General features: G+C 39.3%; 1 protein-coding gene across 4 annotated transcripts in view; it reads left to right on the forward strand.

Moving 5' to 3' along the window:
• PCDH15 (protocadherin related 15) overlaps window positions 1–20,797 on the forward strand; it is a 1,663,341-nt gene that overhangs the window by 1,367,673 nt on the left and 274,871 nt on the right. For all 4 annotated transcript variants that reach the window (XM_073241042.1, XM_073241040.1, XM_073241039.1 and 1 more), the window contains one exon: window positions 1,458–1,590. In XM_073241042.1, coding sequence (XP_073097143.1) covers window positions 1,458–1,590 — 133 coding nt within the window. The remainder of the gene's footprint in view (window positions 1–1,457; window positions 1,591–20,797) is intronic.

Below are 20,797 nucleotides of genomic sequence, written 5' to 3' on the forward strand. Positions count from 1 at the left end.
AAGATTACTTTGGAACAACACTGTGACAAATGTTAAGTCTGGAATTTTTTAAAATCATGGCAACTTTTTAGAGGTGCTTAATATTCTATAGATATCTAGTCTATAGAGGACATCTTCAGAAACAATTAGATTTAGGCATATTAAACCAAGAAACAATTTTAATGTGTAATTGCTGTGCCTCAGTTTTGTCATTTAGACGAAGGAATAGGTTTTGCCAAGATTTCCATTTGCAGCTCCAGATTCATAGGCATCTGAGTTACTCTGATATATATTTTTCTTAACAACTTGTCAAAAAGTCAGTAACTGTAATGGGGTAATGGGGTATGTGGTGGGGACTTGATAATGGGGGGAATCTAATAACCACAATGTTGCTCATGTAATTGTAAATTAATTATACCAAAAAAAAAAACTTCTCAAAAAGTAACTACTTCATATTTTTGGTGACCATGTCTTTGAATTGAAGCTTAGTCAAAAGAGCTTTGGGATAATTTAAGAAAATCCTAAGCTCCCTAGTAGAAATGATATAAAATGAGTTTTGAGTAAAAAGTCATGATTTTCTTACGTTCAAAGCCTACAACTCAGGAAGCAGTGATGTGTTCTTCAAGACAGAAGACAAACTTTCTCATTAATACATTTTAGCCAGTGTTTCTTTTGTATGAATCTTGAACATCTTGTTTTTTCAGCTTTTGTGTGTAAAGAAATTAAAGAGTTCAGAGATATCAAAGAAGTTGATGTCAATGCTAATGTTTTTGTCCTTATCATAATAGAATATCTTCTCATCCTTCAAAAAAATTCTGTCTGTATGAGGCTTTAATTAAATCTAACTTCTAGCTTTGCATATTATATATACTCTTTAAAGAAGATATAAAGACATTTAGTTTTGTTTGCAACTATTTTACGCAATGATTGCTTTACGATCCTGACTCTCAACATCTATTTACATTAAGCCCCTGATGTCAGCAACAAAACTAATAAAACACAGCCCATATTTTGGGGTTTTTTTTTTTTGTGTGTGTGTGTGTGTGTGTATGTGTGTGTTATTTTAATCAATACTCCCTCTGTTGTTTTAATAGGAAGAGAGTCCTGAGGACAAATCATATTACCAGATATTTACAAAATGTTTCTTGCTATTAGAGACATTAAAAAATAAAGTCAGAAGTCAAAGCAAGTTAATTTATTAGCTTTACTTGTACAGCTATTCCTTTTTAATTCACACTATTTATCTAGTAGGGAAAAATCTCTACTTGAGGCATTTCCTTTCCTTTATTAAGATAATTTCATAAAAATATGTGCTGGGGGTAGCTTTAGTTTTTCCATCTTTTCATTCTGAATTATTTTATTATTTTCCATAAAAATTTAAAAGTTCCTGTCCTATAAAACCAGCAAGAGAATACAGAACACAGTCCATTATTAAATGTGGTCTATGTTTTTACCCATCTTGTTCTCTTTCTCTGCAGGCACTCCATCTGCACTGTGTACATTGAAGTGCTTCCTCCAAATAATCAAAGCCCTCCCCGCTTCCCACAGCTGATGTATAGCCTTGAAATCAGTGAAGCCATGAGAATCGGTGCAGTTCTATTAAATCTACAGGTATGCTCCTTAGTGTGTATATGAGTGTATATATATATATATATATATATATATATATATATATATATATATACTATATAATATATACTATATAAACATTCAGTCTGTAGTGACAGCCTTGAAAGCTAATGGGTTAGATATGTGAATGCAGGAGTGGAGAGGAAACACGTATCTGCTTATACTCCAGTGAATGAAAATTCCATCTGGAAAGGAAAGCAGGGGTAATATGAATGGAGGGTTTTCACAGCTAATCCATTCTATTGATTGCCACAATTGAAGAACTAATGTTAGCGGGCAGGGATTAGCTGCAATCATTACGAGAGAATGAAGGGATTGAAAGCATGCACTTGAATATTTTGTACTTGCATCCAAAGAGTCTGCAGCTGACTATTATTTTGTCTTGGATTCCTTTACCCCAGCAGAATTTATTTTTGCTGCAGTGTTGTATTGAGAAAATAGATTCACCGGCTGATGGTAGGCATTCTAATTCAGAGACAGGCAACTTAATTCTGTGGCTACGGGCAATTCTTGAAATTACTGTACCTCAGTTTAGTCATTTAGATGAAGGGATAGGTTAAGTTGGGATTTCCATTTGCAGCTCCAGATTCAGGGGCATCTGAGTCACTTGCAGGGTGATGCCACTTGCTCTAAAAATCATAAAGACCAAAGCATGACATATTGTTTTACTTACAGATGTTTAGAGGGCATAGAATTTATCTCCTCCTGGTTTTACATGGGGGTGGCAGGAGTTGCTGACATGAGAATTCAGACGCTGGCCCTGAAGGTTAGGAGAGATTTTAATGTGATTATTTAGGAAAATCCCAATATCTGTCTTTACCCTTAAATGAGGTGACACAAAGCAAAGCTCCCATTGCTCAAATCCCATTGGTATACTGACACCCTCTCACTCCAATCCTGATGAGGTAAAAGTGAAGAGTCCATAGAATGCTTGTATTGAAAGAGATGTAAAAATAATGAAACACATCAACCTCATGATCCAGATGTGGAAAGTGAATCCCATAGAAAGTAAATGAGGCCTAAGATCAGTTGATTAAATTCTCATCATTTCCAAAGCAATGCTCATTCCATTTTATCCCACGTATGACCTGTGGCTGCCAAAATGTTGTGTGGCATTGCTGAGTACATCTGTGTCTCTGCTTTAGAATCTATTTTGTTGCTTTTCTCTAGGTAACTAGAGAGAGTTTTTTTTTATTCATTTATAACTAAAACGTGTGGGAAACAAAATTATATGAAAGTAGCCAAGGAAATCTGCGGTATTTGAATGGTCAGAATAAAAGAAAGAAAAAAAATCCCACAGTTTCTTTAGTGGTGGGAAAACAGTCAGTTAAATCATTACAGTAATAAAATATGGAAAATTAAATATTGAAAGAAGAAGTGCATTTAGCAGAATAATGAAAATTCTTTCTATATGGGGATTTATTTGTTCAAACAAGAAGAAAGGAAAAATAAATCCTAGATTTGTAAGATTCTCGCCAAGAAATTGTACATGTTTTACATTCAAATATTCCTTAAGAATATGCCTTTACATAATCTAACTCCCTATGAGGTAAGACATAATTTTACTTGTAAGATGGCTCAGGTTTCATTTCAATAAATCCCAGGAAGATCTCTGAACCATATTACAGAAGAGTAATTCTACTTGTGAGCTGAAGATGAAAAGGAGCTGGCCTTTTTCATATCTCAAATTTCTCTAGCACAAAAGCTGAGAAAATACTTGAAATGACATTTCCATTCAGCCTTTCTGCTTCTGGTAGAATCAAGAGAAAGGGTGCCTATCGCACTGGCAGTGTCTATTAGGAAGAACTAGGGTGACACCATCAAGGCATTTTTCATAGGCCACCAACCATTCGCTTTTGCTCATGATCAACTGAGATGGAATTGAAACCAGTGACCTGCAAGTTGAAAAGCTTCCGCCAAATTACTCTTCCAAAGACTTCTAATAACAGAATGCATTAGAGGTACTGCTGGCTGCGTCCTCATCTTTTTCACAATTGGCACTCCCCTCTGCTGAGTCACTGCTCAATTTTAAGAGGCAGGATTTGTGGAGAAATATATTTTCGAAGATAACAGCAGACTGGCTTCAAAATGATCTGTGTTGACTGAGATCAAAGTATTTTCTTTTTAGACAACAATCCTTGTTTCTCCCCTTCCCCTTTTTAAGCATATTCCTTTCATTCTATCTAAAAGCTATTTGGGAGGCTATGATTCTCCTCAATGTATTAAGGCTGTTTTGCTTGGCTGTTGTATTGAGGAAAATGTTAGCCAGAGCTCTCCTTTTTCCAAACTTCTTAATGCTGATCAGGGTTAGTATAGGCAGGATTTTTTTTTTTTCTTCCAGAGTTGGTCAGATCTTTCTCTAACGCTTAATTCTATATCACTCTGACCACTAGTGACATCTGTTAGAGTGGAGAGCTGGTGACAGATCACACACCGGCATCACGAGAGCCAGTTGTGTGCATCTCTCCCCAACTCCATGTTCAGTTGTGTCACCCTGTTTGAATGCTTGAAATCAGCCATCGTGGATGTATTCATGCCACAAAAATTGATTAAAAAGCAACAAATCTGTCCCCCAGTCCAGAACTGGTTGTTAAACTTTTACGAACACACCACTGGGTATAGAATCAATTTGTTCAAGCATTTTAATTGCTAAAATGTGTTGATTCCAATAGCTTCTCCATCTTTGTCCCTCTGAAATTTTGAAACCTCCTTGTCTCATTACTATCAATCTCATCCTCGTATAACACTAGCTAACACTTATGTGCACTTAATGAGTTCAACACTGTTTAAGTCCTTTACCTATGTATCTTTAAGGATCACTAGATCATATTATGCACAGACTCAGACTCAAAATGTCAATGATTTCTACTTGAAAAGGTTTATTTCTTATGCTGTGTGTCCATCATGGATCAGCTCCAACTCTGTTCATTATTTTCACTCCCCTTCGGAATGATGGAGTAGCCTCTATCTGCAGCAGTGTTTTTCTTCTGAAGAGTGAAAAAAGAAGCATGATAAACTGCAAATTGGCTCTTAATGTTTCTCCCAGAAGTGACACATGACTCTTTTGCCCATATTTCACCCACCAAACCAAGGAACAAGGCTGCTCCCAGGCTGATCGTGGTCGGGATATATAATCGTCCCATGGGAGGCACACACTCATCACATGGCTAAATCTGATGTCAAGAGCTACGAGTTCTTTTGGCTTACTGTTTGCCTTTCAGGCTATTGCACACAACAGTTTTGCTATGATTCATCACTGCCTAATGTGATTTCTCATCCTTACAACACCCAATCACAGTTTGTTGACCACCTTCCACTCCTGGTAGCCACTGCTATATATTTTTGGGGTGTTTACTCTAGCACACTCCATTTGTGAGTACCAAACAGTGAATCTGTTAGGAGACCTAGATTTTTGTTGCCAAATTCTATATTCAATGCCTTCACAAGGCAAAGATGACTATATTACATTCAGTCATCACTCCACAGCCCAGGCCAGTGAAATAGTCTATCTAGAACTATCGATCTCTAGACTAAGGGTGATGTTTACTGTGGAAAGCAAAATAGAACAAAACAAAATCTACTTGTTTGTTGTTACTCAGAAGTGATGTATGCAATATCTACCCAGATTTTTACCCTCCATTGGCCAAACCAATTCGTATGGCTACTACTGACTTAATAGGTCAAGAATGTGTAATCATATATGCAAATGGTGCCACAAGTCACACAGCAAAATCTGATGTCACTAGGGCGGGGATGTCTTATTTTCCCTTGAAAGGGGCTGCCAATATTTTCAAAATATTTACTTTAAACATTAAAATAGATAAATATATATGTTAAATTTTCTATAAATATTTAATGCACACATATGATTCCCCATTTAATTCTTACAAAAACCCAATGTATTTGGACCTGTTATTATTGTGATTTTACAAATGGGGAAACTGAGCCACAAAAAAAAAAATACATGGCTCCTTTTCCAAGCTCATTGTCTTCTATTCCAGCATCATAGAGTAAACGAAAAGAAGAAAGACCATTATGAGTAAGAAGATCACACTCACTCCAAGTCCCTACAAAGTTGGTTTTAAAAGAAAGTCATATTAGTCATATTAGTAAAATAACAAGTTTATTAAATATCAGTTAAAGACTTAAATTAAGACATCATTGTCAGCGACATAACAGAAATGGAGGTGATTAACACAGCAGCTTGATAGGAGCTTAGGGAAATAAATCCATTAAATTTCTTTTCTAGCAGTTGATATTCCTGATTTAAACTGGGTTAGGATAATCAGAACTGAACTTTTGTGCTTACAATGAAAGCTGATATATAGCCTTTTGAAATGAAAGCACAAAGGAAGGAAATATTAGGAAGATTATATTGGGGTGCAAATCTCTACTATTTGGCATTTAAAATAATCAACTCTGGCCCTGCCTCACTACTTTCCTGATTCATAATTGTGAGATTTTCCTGCATTACTTTCTGAGCAAAGTGATAAAGTATGTTATTCTCAAGGCCTTGATATTGTTCCTAATATGAGTTATTCAGGATGGAATACTTAGTTCCTTTCACATTTCTGCAAGTAGTCAAACTATTCAGTAATCAGTGGGAATCTTATGCCTAACTGCAAAGAATAAATCTTAGTCATGAATGAGCTTTGAATCAAATGATGTATTCACCTACTACTGGTAAGGTCAATTCAAATGAGAGTTCAGTTACATTTTGCAAAACGTGCAACAAACGTAAACAGTAATGGAGTTAAGGTATGACTCTCCTTGCATATGGGATGTTCCTTAGTGGGTGAAGGATTGGAACTAGTGGAAAATAAGAACTGGTAATTGTTCCCTGATTTAAAATGTCTTTCTTGTTCTCTATTTTTGCTACCACTACTCTATTTTGTTGAAACATGCACTTATTCCTGAAAATGAATAATAATAGAAATAATAATTTACTTGAAGTAATACCAGCATGTTTTTTTTTTTATAAAACAGGGAATGGATATAGTATGGCGCTGGTGGACAAACTAGAGCCCATGGGCCAAATGAATTGTTCATATGGCTGGTAAACTGAAAATGGTTTTGTGTTTTTAAAGGTTTGTTAATAAAATATAAACAAATAGAAATGAGAATGACCACAAAAAAAGATACAAAGAATAATATGCAGATGCCATAGTAGCCCACAAAGCCTGAAATTTTTATTGACTTTTATAGAAATAAAATTGCTGATTCTTGGAAAGGAAAAGGGGATGTGAACTCAACAGTCCAAGCAGGTTTATTGCTAAACCTGAGAGAGCCCCCCCTGCTCTGGCTAGCAGAAAAAAGAAGGTGTCTCTTACAGACTAAGAGGTTTTTTTATGGACAGGATTTTTGGTGGACTCTTTGAAGGGAGGGGTCAGGGAGAGGTGGGCTTGTGGCTTGCTGATGTGTCCTCTGGAGAATGATTACACCCTAGGTAAGATGACACCTAGGTCTCTCTGAGATGGTGGGTGGGCTTATTCAAAAGGCAGTACTCAGGTCCAGATTCAATCATTCCTGCTCTAAAGGGTATAGGGAGACAAGTCACTTCTTTTCTTGGCTACTTCCTGCAGAGAGGGGACAATGAAGGGGGTTTTGTGGTATTTTGAAGCATGAAGGCCTTTTGGAGATGTTCTCAAGTAATTGCTGGGAGATGGCTGCTATTCGATTCTGTAAAAATCTTTGCAATAGGTTACTTAAGCAGGGAAAGAAAAGAAGGAAGAGGGTGATAAAGGTAAATGGGGCCAGGAGTAGTAGAAGGTAGCCGAGAGTTGTAGAAGCTGAGAGTGTAAGACGTGGACTTGGACCAGGAAGAGAAGGATTAGAGCCCAGTGGCTGAGAAGGTCCGAAAGGTTGTATGAGCTGTGTACTTACAGGGGTTGGTAGAGGCCAGTTTTTTCGGGCTTTGTGGGTAAGGAGTGCAGCTGACTCTTAGACCTGCAAGCAGAGGCCAACCTTTTATCACAACGTCGAGTTATTTGGACAAATAGGCAATAGACTGGAAGGAGTCTCCAGCTGATTGTGCAAGTAGCCCTAATGCTTGTCCCTTTTTGCTGGTTAAGAAAAGAAAGGTTTGTTACAGTTAGGTAGAGCATGAGCAGGTGCCTTGAGGAGTGCTTGGTTAAGAACCTAGAAAAAAGCCGGAATTAAGTGTGTCTCTGGCATCCTTTCTTGGGGATCCCCATGGGAGGCCTTGTAAAGGGGTTTTGCAATGAGCAAGAAATTTTGGATTCAGAGTCTAAAATAACTAAGAAACCCTAGGAAGGAGAGAGGATCTCACTTTGTAGTGGGGAAAGGGTGATTATTGATAGCTTGTTTTCGAGAGTTCGGTATGCAGCAAGTGGTAGGGTGAGGTCAAGACCAAGGTAAGTGACCTTTTGCTGTACTAGTTGAGTTTTGTGTTCTGAGACACAGTATCCCTTTTTCCCAAGGAATCTGAGGGAAATGGTATGGGATATAGAATCATATTTTGAGGGGTTGCAAAGCAAGAGGTTGTCGACATATTGGAGCAGGCAGCCAGAGGCAAGGTTGAGAGATTGGAGGTCCTATTGTAATGCTTGGCCAAAGAAGTGGGGACATATCAGTTAAGACTGCCTGCCCTGCCTTGAGACAGGCTGTTGGGCTATTGTCTGTCTACCAGAGAATATGCTAGGAATCTTACTTCTCAGCTCTCTGTTTTTTAAAATGGAATCCTAGCCTCAAGATGGAATCCCTCCTGTTCTTACTACACTGTTTATATTTCAGCATTTTTCATCATAGGCAGGAAAAGTTAATCATGATGCTTGTCCCTTGTCTCTGCCCCACCTCATTAACCCCTCAAGGAATGTGGATCCTTGAAATCTTTCCAGGAAAAATGGGTGTCAGTCACTCTTTCTGCTGAGTAGGGGTGTTGTGCCTGCCTGTGGGTCCAGCAGTTCCTTGCTGTCAGGGAGAAGAGGGATCATGGAGCCATTTTAGCAGAGGCAGACATGGACAAGGGCACATGAAAGGAGGAGGCAACCAAGTTGTAGGGTTGCTGATGTGCATCTTCATCAGCATTACAGTGGATTGAAATCCTCTTCTGAGCAACATCTGGAGTTGGAATTTTTGTTCTCGAGGAAACAAACTTGACAAGAAGATTAAAAATAAATGGCTGAATATGAGAACTGGAAATAATAAAACTCTAATTGAAATGATGGAAGAAAACTGAAACATTTGGAGAGTCACAGCCAGATATTTTGAAGAAACTAGAATCAGGATCTAGTCTATTTTACAATGAACAGTATTAGAATCTAATAGTGATAAGGCTGCACTATTGAAACACAACTTTCTCTCTAAAATCACCCTCATTTTTATTAATATAAAATAAGTTTAGCTTTAAAACAGTTGGCCTGATTATTTACGTAAGTGCAGCAAGAACAGCCATTGATTGCAGAGACTCTTTTAAATGTGCTTTGCTGGAATTTTTTATAAGGAATTTCAGATTGGTTTTTTAAAGGCCTCTCAAAGCCAGAAAGCCAAGCTGGACTTGCCATCAGATTTTGCCTGCAGTACCTGTAGATTTGGATCAATTCCTCTCTTCTTGAGGTCCCCAAGATATTCTAAGGTTCCTGCACCTGCCAGGAAGTGACCTTCCTTACTCACCTTGTAAGGCTTCTGGGAACCTTGTAAGCAGGGTACCAGGCCAGTTCTTCCAAGGGGCTTTGTTGGCTTCTTAAAGTCAATCTTAGTTCCTTAAAGCTGTCAGTTCATATCTAAGTCTATGCATGTGTCTCAAATATAACATTCCAGTCAAAGACTTGGTAATATAACCAGTGTTTTCAATTGGTCCTATCACAAGGAGAGCAGATTCTATTTGAACTTATGCAAATAAACATATTTCTATACAAATATAAAAATACTGATAGTTTTTAAATTCTGGAGGGGTTCAGGCAGAAAGATAAATCTTTCAATTCTGCTTTAATGTATAATTTACTGAACTGTTGTAAACTAGCTTAAGAGAAAAAGGTTAAAACAGACACTTGTTTTTTTGTTTAAGATATTAGCAAGATTTGCATAAACATTAAAATCACTTTCCTCAGTTTACTTGTTTATGTAAATAATTTTTGCTCTGCTTGAATCTAGTTCTTTATTAATTCAGTAGTAAAACAGTAACTATAAATGACAAAAGACTTGGAAATAGCAATGGTTAAAGATTCAGTGAGAGCTTGAAGACAGTTGACTTAAGGATGTTCGGGTATTTCTGTAACATAAGGTTTCAGGTTACCACAAGGATTCTCAAGCTGTTTTTAGGTATACATACTGTAACACAACAATTATTATTAAGAAGTTTACTTACTACCTTATTTAGTTCACTCGTTCCTAACAAACATGCTAGATTAGTCACAAAACCTTCATCAAACATTAGACAAAGTCAAGCCTCTGTTTAAGCATTTTTTTTTAAATATTTAACAGATAACATCAACTTAAATGATTTTAGGTAAACCTAGGCAGCTGATAACTGTAAGAACATGTCTGTTTTAGCTAAATGTAAATTAGCATTAATATTGAGTATCTTCTATCAGAATTTCTGGAAGTTTTGGAATGCCCAATTTTTACAAGCACTTGTCTTTAAATCAATTAATTTTTAACAGTACCATCCAGAGGTAGAAAAATCCTTATTTACACATTTAGACATACAAACATATAGATTGAGACATAATGGCCACAGTTATTTTTGGCTGTAATTCCCATGAGGGCTGGCAGCAGTTTGGTAGGGCCCAGCTTGCAAATGGAGGTTTAACTCACATTTCTCTCTTGACCTATCTGGCCGCAAATAGAGTGTAACCTACTTTTTTTTTGGTCATAGGGTCTCCAGCCTGATGGCTATTATGGCAAATTCACAGGACACAAAACAAGCTTAGATTTAAGGCTACACACTTAGAAAGTGCAGGCAACCTTAGAGAGAGAGGCGTGCACTGAAAGGTTGGGGGGTTCCCCTTTTAAGGATTTTTTTCACGAATGTGACAAAGGGCTAGGGATGTAGACTTGCTAAGAGGTCTCAAGATGTTTATTTTTGTGGAGATGTTAAGTTTCTTATTAGTCCTCTGGGTAATTCTGCAAAATTAGCATAAGAAATTTACATCTATGGTTCGTTCTCAGGGTAGCAGCTTCCCTCTGGGAGCATATCAATCAAGACCATCTGCCCTGCCCCCCATGAGATGGAGGATATCTCTTCTCAGAAGGGGTGTAGGGCACTGGGGGTTTACCAAAAAGGAGTGAGTCAAAGTAATATGGACCAAGGAGCAATATAAAGGAGGGGTTTTGAGACAGGGACCATGGGTGTAGTCAGAGTAGGGTGAGGGCCTCTGGAAAAAAGAAGACAAGATATTTACAGTCAAAACAGTCTAACAATGTAAAGTCCCTATCGAAACTCTATGTTCAGCATTATTCAAAGTCAAGGTCACACTAAGTCTCTAGGATAAAGATACTAGACTAGGAATATAGACATCTTCAATGAGATCAGTTAAAGGTCAAAAGGCCAGGAGCAACTTGGCCTGGAGTGTTTGAGTGTTCCGCAAGGGTATCTCAGCATAACCTTTGACTTCACTGTAAACAGCCCTAGCAAACAGACAACAACTCAGCCCACCTTGAGGGCAGGGCAGGTGGTACAAGTCCACACCCTAAGCCCTCAATTCCCCAAAATCCTCAACTGCCTATAAATCCCCTAGACAAACACACCACCCTGGGCTCTCTTGTCCCCTGCTGGCATGAGCCAGGAGCTCTGTCCTCTCACTGTATCTCTCAATAAAAGCCTCTGCCCTGACTCTCTTACCTTGACTGTTTGGTAAGTTCATTCATCGACTCTGCAAACAAGAACTCTAGCATCAGTTTGGGCTGGTGTTTCTATTAAGCCTTTCATTCCAACAACTGAAATAGAGGAAGGGAGCAAAGGTCCCAAGTATTCAGTAAGCACAGAGAGGCTGGCTCCTGTGTCAACCAGGAAAGAAACCTGACTTCCTGCCACCACCATTGTTACCCATGGATCTGCTGGTGTCATTGTGGAGGGGGCCTTGGGATCTGGGCCGTGTCAATTGCTTACTGAAGACAGGGCCATGAAGGCCACTAGGTCCTCTAGATGTGTCGGGTCTCCTGGAGGGGAGAGAACTCAAGAGAGGAGCTGACTTTCCTAGAGGGCAATTCACTCTCCAGTGACCCCACTCTTTGGACACGGCTTGCCCAGGGGCCCTGACTGCCACAGCCAAAACAGTCGCTAGGTGGGTGTGGAGTGGAGCCTTCTGCACGCTTCTCAGCTGGTGGTTGAATTAGGGAGACCAGAATCTGATATTTGGTTTTAGCCTGATTTTCTTTCTGAGTTTTTTGTTCATTATCCTGGTTGTTGAAAACTTTAAAGGCAGGTCTGCAAGCTCTTTCCAGGGTGTTTGAGGTCCATTTTCTAATTTTTGGAGCTTTTTACAAGTATCTGGGTAAGACTGGGAAATGAAACGGAGGTGTAGGAGAATAAGGCCCTCAGGGGAGTTCAGGCTGGTGTTTGTTATTTGATCATAGCCTCTGAAAGGCGGTTCAAAAAGAGGGCTGGGTTTTTATCTGCCCCCTGGGTAATTTCCCTGAGGCACTTATAGATGACCTGTTTATTTTTATTTTTTTCCATCCCTGCCAGGAGGCAAGTGATCATGTGATCACAACTTGCCCTACCAGGGTCACTGAGTTGGTTTGTCTACTCAGGGTTTGGGGGCTCAGCCCTGGGGACCACTGGAGCCACTGTAGCATGATTAACAGGGTGCTGGTGGTACAACTCATCAACATTATTTTTGGCTGCACACCAAATGTGTTCCCTCTTGTTATCTGTGAGGGTGGATGAGAGGATGAGGTAAGTGTCCTGGCAAGTGAAGTTATACATTTGAATAACATGGAGGAACTCTTTCCTGATCTTTTGTCAATATGTTCCAGATCATTAGTCAATATGCTCCAGATCATTAGTTTTAAAGGAGACGTGAACACAAACGGGCCTTTCAATGCCTGCTTCCTCAGAGGAGTAGGATAGGGCGAGAAACGGTCTGGGGAGGTATTGAGTGGGGAGCAAGAGTGTAAGAGCATATCTGAGGCTGGGGTGAGAGTAGGGAGGGGAAGGGCGGGTCTAGAGGGGGGGTGGGATTAAAAGAGGCAGACATGCCAGCAGAAAAGAGGAGGGGGAAGGTGTTTGAGTAAAGCTGACGAGGGGAGGGATTTGGACTTAGCTGGGGCTGTTGGCGAGGAGGAGGAGGATGATAAGCTGGAGAATTGTCATCCAGGCCGAGCTGGTCAACAGAGGAGGAAAGAGAGGGGGTAAAGATGTAGTATTTTCAGGGTAGGAGTAGAGGATTTTTGTTCAGTAAGGAGAACATTAGAGGGATTTTGTTTGGCTCTCTCCTGAGCTCTTAGAGTCAGTGAAGGGCATAAAGGGAGTGTTTTTGCCAGACAAGCCTCCCAGATATCTGGGAGCCTCGTCCAGGGACAATAGGAAGTCAAGGTACCGGGGAGACTACCAAACTAGTTAGAAAAGATATCTCCGGTTGCCTGGGCTGAGGCAGGCAGCTGTGAGGAAAAAAAAAGAAACACTGCTGTGCTAAGAGGTTTTGGCCCCTGTCTATGTTTCTTCTTCAGGCTGCAGGCTAGGCCAGAGAGGTGGGTTCTCAGTAGGAGGTCAGACAAGTGGAGAACAGAGGGAGGTTTCTCAGGGAGGGTGGAGGCTTGGACTTAAGGAAACCTCTGACCATTTGCCAGTCCTCTGGAGGAAGTTACTAAGATCCCAGAGAATTTAGAAATAGAAATTGCCCTCAGGTGGTCAGTGTGACCCATTGTTGAGTTTATATTGAGGCCACATGGTTTGGTTTAATGTCTCCTTTTAATCCCAATTGGGAAAGATTACATAGGAGAGAGCTGAGGTGGGTGTCTCCCTATGTCTTTGAGGGAGGATTGCCCATTGTGGGAGGGTGAGAAAGGTTGGCCAGGGCGGGAAGCAGGCCTCCGGGACATCTCCCTGTGATCAGGTTCCCAGCCTGAGTCCATAGGCTCCCTGAGACAGAGGAGATTTTCCTGCACACTGAAAGGAAGCATTCCCCCAGGCAGAGTGCAGGAGGTCCCCTTGTGGTGTTCTCAACTGGAGAACACAGAGAAAGGGAAAGGATGCAAGGAAAAGGGGACCCAGACCAACTTTCTCTCAGCACCAAGAGAAAGCTGATGAGGGGCCAAAATCTTACCCTCCTGGGTAATGGCTGGTGGTGGATGTGTAGATTGAGGTCTGGCAAGATGGTTCCTGGGCTGGAGTTCATGAGCGGGTGTTGGGTGAGGCAGAGAAGGGAAACTAGACAAGACACAGGAGGCTCTCAGGATCTAGGTGTTAGCCCAGGACAAGCTGTCGCTGCCCACTGCTTCCTAGGCTGCAGAAGAGCCTCTGCTCTCGGCTCCCACTCCCAGGTTTTGGTACCAGATGAAAAGAAATGGGGATGCGAACTCAACAGTTGAAGCAGGTTTACTGCTAAACCTGCGAGGGCCACCCCTGCTCTGGCTAGCAGAACAAAGAAGGTGTTTCTTACAGACTAAGAGGTTTTTTATGGCTCGGGTTTTGGGCGGGCTCTTTGAGGAAATGGGTCAGGGGAAAGGTGGGCTTGTAGCTTGCTGAGTGTCCTCTGGAGAGTGTTTGTAGCCTAGGTAAGATGAAGATGGTGGGTGGGCTTATTCAAAAAGGCGGTACTCCTGTCCAGATTTTATCAAGTGTCATTTAAAAACAAACCAGAAAAAAAAAAGTCCTACAAAAATACACATCCATTGTGTTTAAATAAAGTGTACAGGTGCCTCTAAAAGAGAAAAGATGTAAAACATATCTTTACACCCTTAAATCCTAGAATTAGTTTAGTATATTAAATTGAATTAAGGGATCATTTACTTAAACAGAATAAAAATACTGTTTTCTGAGGGGTCTCACATTAGTTAGCTAAAAACAGGAGCAACATCAGTTAACAAGGTATCTTGTGTGTATATAAAGATTTGGGTCAATATTTATTACTCAATAATATTGTTTAAATAAAATAATGGGAACTAACTTACCCATTGACATATGTCAGAGAGCAGAATTTTAAGAGTTTGGAAAACAGGAGGGATATTGTTGTCTTTGAGGTATGGAAGTGGAGATTAAGTGAGATAGCAAGTAAATTGCATAGCTGTGTGCCTGAAAGAAAAAAAGAAAGTGCTTAGATAATTATACCTATTTTTATACCTATTCTCTAAGAGGAACCTTATGATTCTTGTTTCGCTGTTAACTCATACTTAGTATTTGAGATTTTAAAAATAAGCAAGAGGGTACTGGGGATTTGGAATGATGGCTAGGAAAAGCAGAATGTCAAAGAACATGGGAGAATGGATACATTTCAAAGTATATGTTCACCTACTTTATGATTTTTTGAGAGCTCTTCCATTGATAAGAAATGATCACTTGCAATTTTGGGACCAAAGTGACCCTTTGGAAGCCCAAGAAGTAGGTGGCAAACAGATCAGTATTAATATAACAGCATCCACATCTAATTGTAATTGAATGCTAATGTACCCCTGGATCCGCATTAGCCATTTGAAAGCTTCCTCATCTTTTATACTCCCAACAAAGCAGAGCAGTAACTTTTCCACTGTGACATAAAATCATGTTGCAGGGAGGATTCTAAGCAGATCTGTGTGACCTGGAGTCCATCTGCTCAGCCTTGTTCCGTTCTGCACTTCCTAGAGACTGAGGTTTCCTTAGTGCCTTTAGCTTTGCTCAAACTTGCAGTCCTTCAATAACAGAGTAAATCAGCCCATGAGGCTAATTATTCTTCTCTTTCAAAGATCTGCTTGACCAGCCTTTATTTTATTTTCTTGTGGTTTCATCTTGATTTTTTACAGAAGTCAAGAAAAATATCATACACATGATGTCCACTGACACTGGGAAAACTTAATTTAACCACAGCTTTAAACTTCTGGTTCTGCCTATCAGTGAACTGACTGGCTCTGCCAGTTGGAGCCTCCTTCCTCCCCCTGACTTCTCCCCTTGCTAGAAACTGTAGTAGCATGTGAGACAGCTCAGACACAAATAGCAGGAGAAGAGAGAAAATGGTGACAAGCAGACCAGGAAGTTGGATGTTCTCAAATGTTCCTGAGGTGGGGGGAGAACCACCAAAAAACGTGTTTTACTTCTGAAGCCACTCGGGGGTGTAAGACAGGACTCCGGTTAGCTTGCAGCACTTGTTTCCTTTTCATCTTTATGCATTCTTCTCATTTTTTTAATAATTTCAAAAAGCCATAGTATTAAAGCTATGTGCCTCAAGGAATTATTATTTCAGTCCTGAAGAAAAGTTCCTGCTCCTTGATTTGGTACCGAATTGATCCATTTCCAGAACATTTTAAAAGACTCTCATGATGTTGTACAGCATGTTCCTCTGCATTAGCGGGTCCTGTCAGAGGTGCTGATTTATTTTCTGACCTCTTTAAAGTGTTCTAGAAATTTGAAGGGGTCTTTCTTTTCACTTTTATTTTTTATGATTTTTTCTTGCAAAATAGGTTTGTTTTCCCCATCCCCCTCCGCTCCCAAAGATGATAACAGGAATTTGTGATTCATGGATGTTTCTCAGCTGGTGCTGGTAGAGTGTACATGAATCACACATAGAATTGGAAGCATCATTTATATTATGGAGCTCACTTCGGATATGTCGCTTGGAGATTTGCTCTTCTGTCATCGAAGAAGCTTTTCTTTGAGCATTCAGATTTATTGTGTTACTGCACACAGTAATACTGCAGATTCTATTAAAAGATGACTATTTCCCTTTCAGTTTCGTGATATACAACTTAGTCTATTTAATAGGTTACCCTGATTTTGTTAAATGTGAGGAATGAAAGTCTCATTTATTTTCCTCTTTATTTTCAGTTCGTGTAGTGGAAAATACAGTTTCTCATCTTTCCTTGCACTAGATTTCAGATGGTTCTTTAATCATTAACATTATCTCAAATGAGTAATGTCATGTCAGTGTACATAAGGAAGCTGAAATACACTGAACATCAATGTTGCTTACCTGGTTCCAAAGTATCATTATATTTTGTGTGAAGGATGGATAGACAGATACATTGATAGATAATTTGAGAGAGAGAAAGGTCTCACAATGCCAAGCAATGCCTTGACACTAGGGGAGGTATGTCATGTGAGATGATGTTTCATCTCTATGTAAAGCTGTCAGAAGTCAGGAAAAAACATTCTTAAAAATGTATTCTCTATTCACATTTGTATCCTCTTCTTTCCAAAGAGTAACTTGGCCCCATGTAAATCTTCCATAGACAACAATATGCTCATAGGAAAAAAGCCAGAGAAGTGTCAGGGAGGTTAGGGGAAGGAACCCTAACTCTGATAGATTTGAGAACAGCTATCCCCTAAACCATGACTGGCAGCTTAGAAACCTTGATGTGGTGTAAGAAACAAAGCCACATTCTCAAATTCTTTTGAAAATAATTAAAAATTAGTTAATAAGATAAAATAGTCACTTTTGAGATCATTGAACATAAAGCAGAAGGTCTGTGGCTGGTTGGACAGTGGGCACAGATGACAGTCAGTATTCAGTCTAGAGATGGAGAAACAGTTAAACAGTTGTATGAAGACTTCAATAGCCTCTTCTCACCACACTACCAATCTCTGCACCTGTGTGCATATGTTTTGTTTTTCATTCTGTGATTAAAAATTAACACTCCTTGTTCTAATCTGAACTGTTACCTTCACTTGCATACTAGATTGACACTTCTCAGAGCTTCTGTAATGAAGGTTGCATTTAAATGAATTCCTAGAAAAAAATGAAATACCGAAGACATAAAGAAATAATACAAGCCCATATTTTTTACTGTTAGATTCAGCAGATATAAAACGATTGTCAAATCACTTACTTTTTTTTCCTAAACTACTATAAATTCTACTCTAGAGTGATTTACTCTAAATCTTTTATGTCATCATGATCCATAATAACCACTTAGCAAAATGACACTGCTCCATGGACTACACTTTGAATAGCACTCAGGACTGGCTACATAATTGTGAGGCACAGTCTAAAATGAAAACACAGCACGTTTTAAGTGTGGGTCCTTTGCCCTTACCCTGAAAGCAGGCTCCTAGATTTCATGTCCTCTGGCCTCAAAGACATTGCTCTAGAATCAACTTTTTACCTTCCTGCGTCATGAGCATTTTTTGTTCTGTCTGATCATTTCCATCAGCAAAAGAATCTACTGTAACTTCTCAAGATTAAAGACAAAGCCACAACAAAATGTTCTTGATTTCATAAACCACTCTTACTACTTACCCACTTCTCTGCTTCCCTTCACTATAGAAATTAACCACTCAAATATGTTATCCATACTTCCTGGGGAAAAGTCTTGGTCATTTTCTCTCTATTCCTCTTGACCACATTATATATAAATAGATAAAATTAGATTTAAATCTCACCAATACATTGATACAGCTCTTTTTGTAGTCCCAGTGCCCTTTCCATTGCCAAACATATTCCTCATCTTACTGTATCTGTCAGCAAGATGTGACAGAATTGATAATTCCTTCCTTCTTTTAAAACAAATTGGACTTGAAGCTTACCACAGTCTCCTGGGACTTTTCCCCATCCCCCCTGGCTATTTATCTCAGTCTATTTTGATGGTCCCTCCTCATTTTTCTGACTCTTAAAAGTTGAAATGTTCCCAGGACCAAGCTTCTAACCTTTTCTTTTTGTGTTTACCTTCACTCCTAAGATTATTATTACATCTGATCTAATGGGTTTAAATTGTTATATGCTCATAACTTCTAATTAATATTTCCAGCTTACCTCACTACCCCAAAATTGTAGGCCTATGTCTAACTGTACAATTAATACTTCCTTTTGAACATTAAATAAACATCTGTCTTAGGTTGAATTTCCAGAGAAGCAAACTTTGAGATAAAGATTCAGTTGCAGGGTGTTTATTAGGGAATGTTTTTGGAATCAACTGTGGAAAAGAGAAAAATGGACCAGAATTAGATTTAGGGGAGAAGTTGAGCTTCAATGCAGTACCAGTAAAGGTTTCCACTGATCCCATGAAGAGCTGTAGAGCTCATATAGAACTTTGGAGTTGGAAGGCTGATGTAAGGAAGTTGGGCCTTTATATACCTGCATTGATTACTTAGATGCAGGTTGCTTCAGAAGCCTGCTTTACCTTGGCAAGGTAGCTCTCCTAAGGAGAGGCATTCTCTGAATAGGGCTGACAGCTAAAGCCTCCCAGTAGGCAACATTTCCAGCAGTCAGATGGATACTCTCTTTATTCCTTAAGTGAGATTTGGGAGGCATATCATAGTGTTATCATAGCATGATAAAATCAATACATCCCACTCATACTCAACACCTGGTACTTACTTCCCCCACTCCCAAGGAAAATAACTGGTCCTCCTGCATTTTCCCCTACTCAGAAAATTGCATCCTAACTTGCCCAAAGTCTTAGGCCAAAACCCTTCAAGTCATCTTAGACCTTTCTCTTGCTCAATAGCTCCCTCTCATTTCCAGTCAATCAACAAATCTGGTTGGTGCCAAAATATTTCCAGAATTTCACTGTCTCTCACCATCCCCACTGCTTTCACTCTACTCCTAGTCACCACCACCGTCCATCTAGATTATTGCAATAGATTTCTACTGGACTTTACTCCTGTACCTTTATGGCCTTTTACTCAGACAACAGAAGAGTAATTCTTTAAAAAGCTTACCTAAGATAACTTAACTTTGTGCAAATCTTCCAGTGGCTTCTCAGATCACTCAGGATAGAAGCATATGTCCCTCTGGTACTTATGATACCTACCTGACCTCATCTCCTTCTCATCATCCCAGTGTTTCTACTCAGTCCCACTGGCCTCCTTGCTTCTTGAGTAACTCCTGCCCGAGGGCCCTTTCACTTACTTAGTATTTCCATTGCCTGGAATGTTCCTTTCCTGGACATTCACGTTTTACTTACTGCTTCACTTCCTGCAGGTTTCTGCTTGCTTTCCTCCTTAGCAGACCATGTTAAAAAAATAACAATACCCCATCTCCCTGTGCTCCATATCCACACTCCCCTGTGTGCTTTTACCCTATGTGCACTCTTGCTTCTTTGTTTATTGTATCACTTTGCCAATATTGTATCATACCCACAATGACAGACACTTTTATTCACTGTTATATCCTCAGTAACTAGAGTAATGCCTAGGATACACTATGTCATCTGTAATGATCTGTTGAAAGTCTGAAATATCTAATTTCAAGAAAGGCTGGAACCTAGGTTTCAAAGAGTGTCATCAATCTCTTGCATTTTTCCCCCTTCCTATTGCTTAGTTTTGTGTAGATATCATTTTCAGATATCCCCTGTAGTTAGAACATAGAGTGATAAAAACCATCTTGTTCTTGGTTAACTTGAGCACTTGGGGCCATGCAGCCTTAAGGTAAAGAGGAATGGATGGATTGAGAGCTTTCTGAAAGAAAAGATGCTAAAGTAACAAAATGTAATACATATCCCCTAGAAATTAAAAACAAATTAAAGCATAATTTTTTTTGAAAACTGCTTGACTATATTTAGAAATGGAAAGGGAAATTTCAAGATTGATTTTAGCATCATCTCCAGAGATTTTTTTTTCTGTTCCAATAATTACATGCCTTTACAAATGAATTAATGTTAGCTTTTCTGAGGTGTAGGGATGGAGAAGGAACAGCATATTACAGATTTGCCCAGCCCAAGATTTTAGTGGTGCTGAAACTGAGAAACCCTGGCTCAAAGAAATACAGTCACCAGAGCAATAAGGTAGAATATGAGATCTTTGTCTTTAATGGAATTTATGGACAACCACTGGAGGATTGTATTTAGTAATAAAGCCATATTTTGAAGTCTGGGCATGAAACAATTCAAATAGACCTCTGTTTCCTATTTACTTTTGTATTTTAATCTTTACTCTTATTCCTATCATGTCTCTTCTTAAAGCCATGGAGGACTCTTTCTAGTTTTCTAGATGATAGTCAACAGATACTCCTTGGTCTCTTTTAATTAAATTTTGTGGAGATGGTGGAAACTGCCTTTGCCAAATCCTCCTTATAAAAGATATTTCAGCGAAAGTATAATTGTAGTAGAAAGTGGTGATATTCATTTACTTCATGCCAGAAGGATATTGTATGATCCAAAG

Source organism: Manis javanica, chromosome 7 (assembly GCF_040802235.1).
Source record: "Manis javanica isolate MJ-LG chromosome 7, MJ_LKY, whole genome shotgun sequence".
Lineage (NCBI taxonomy): Eukaryota > Metazoa > Chordata > Mammalia > Pholidota > Manidae > Manis > Manis javanica.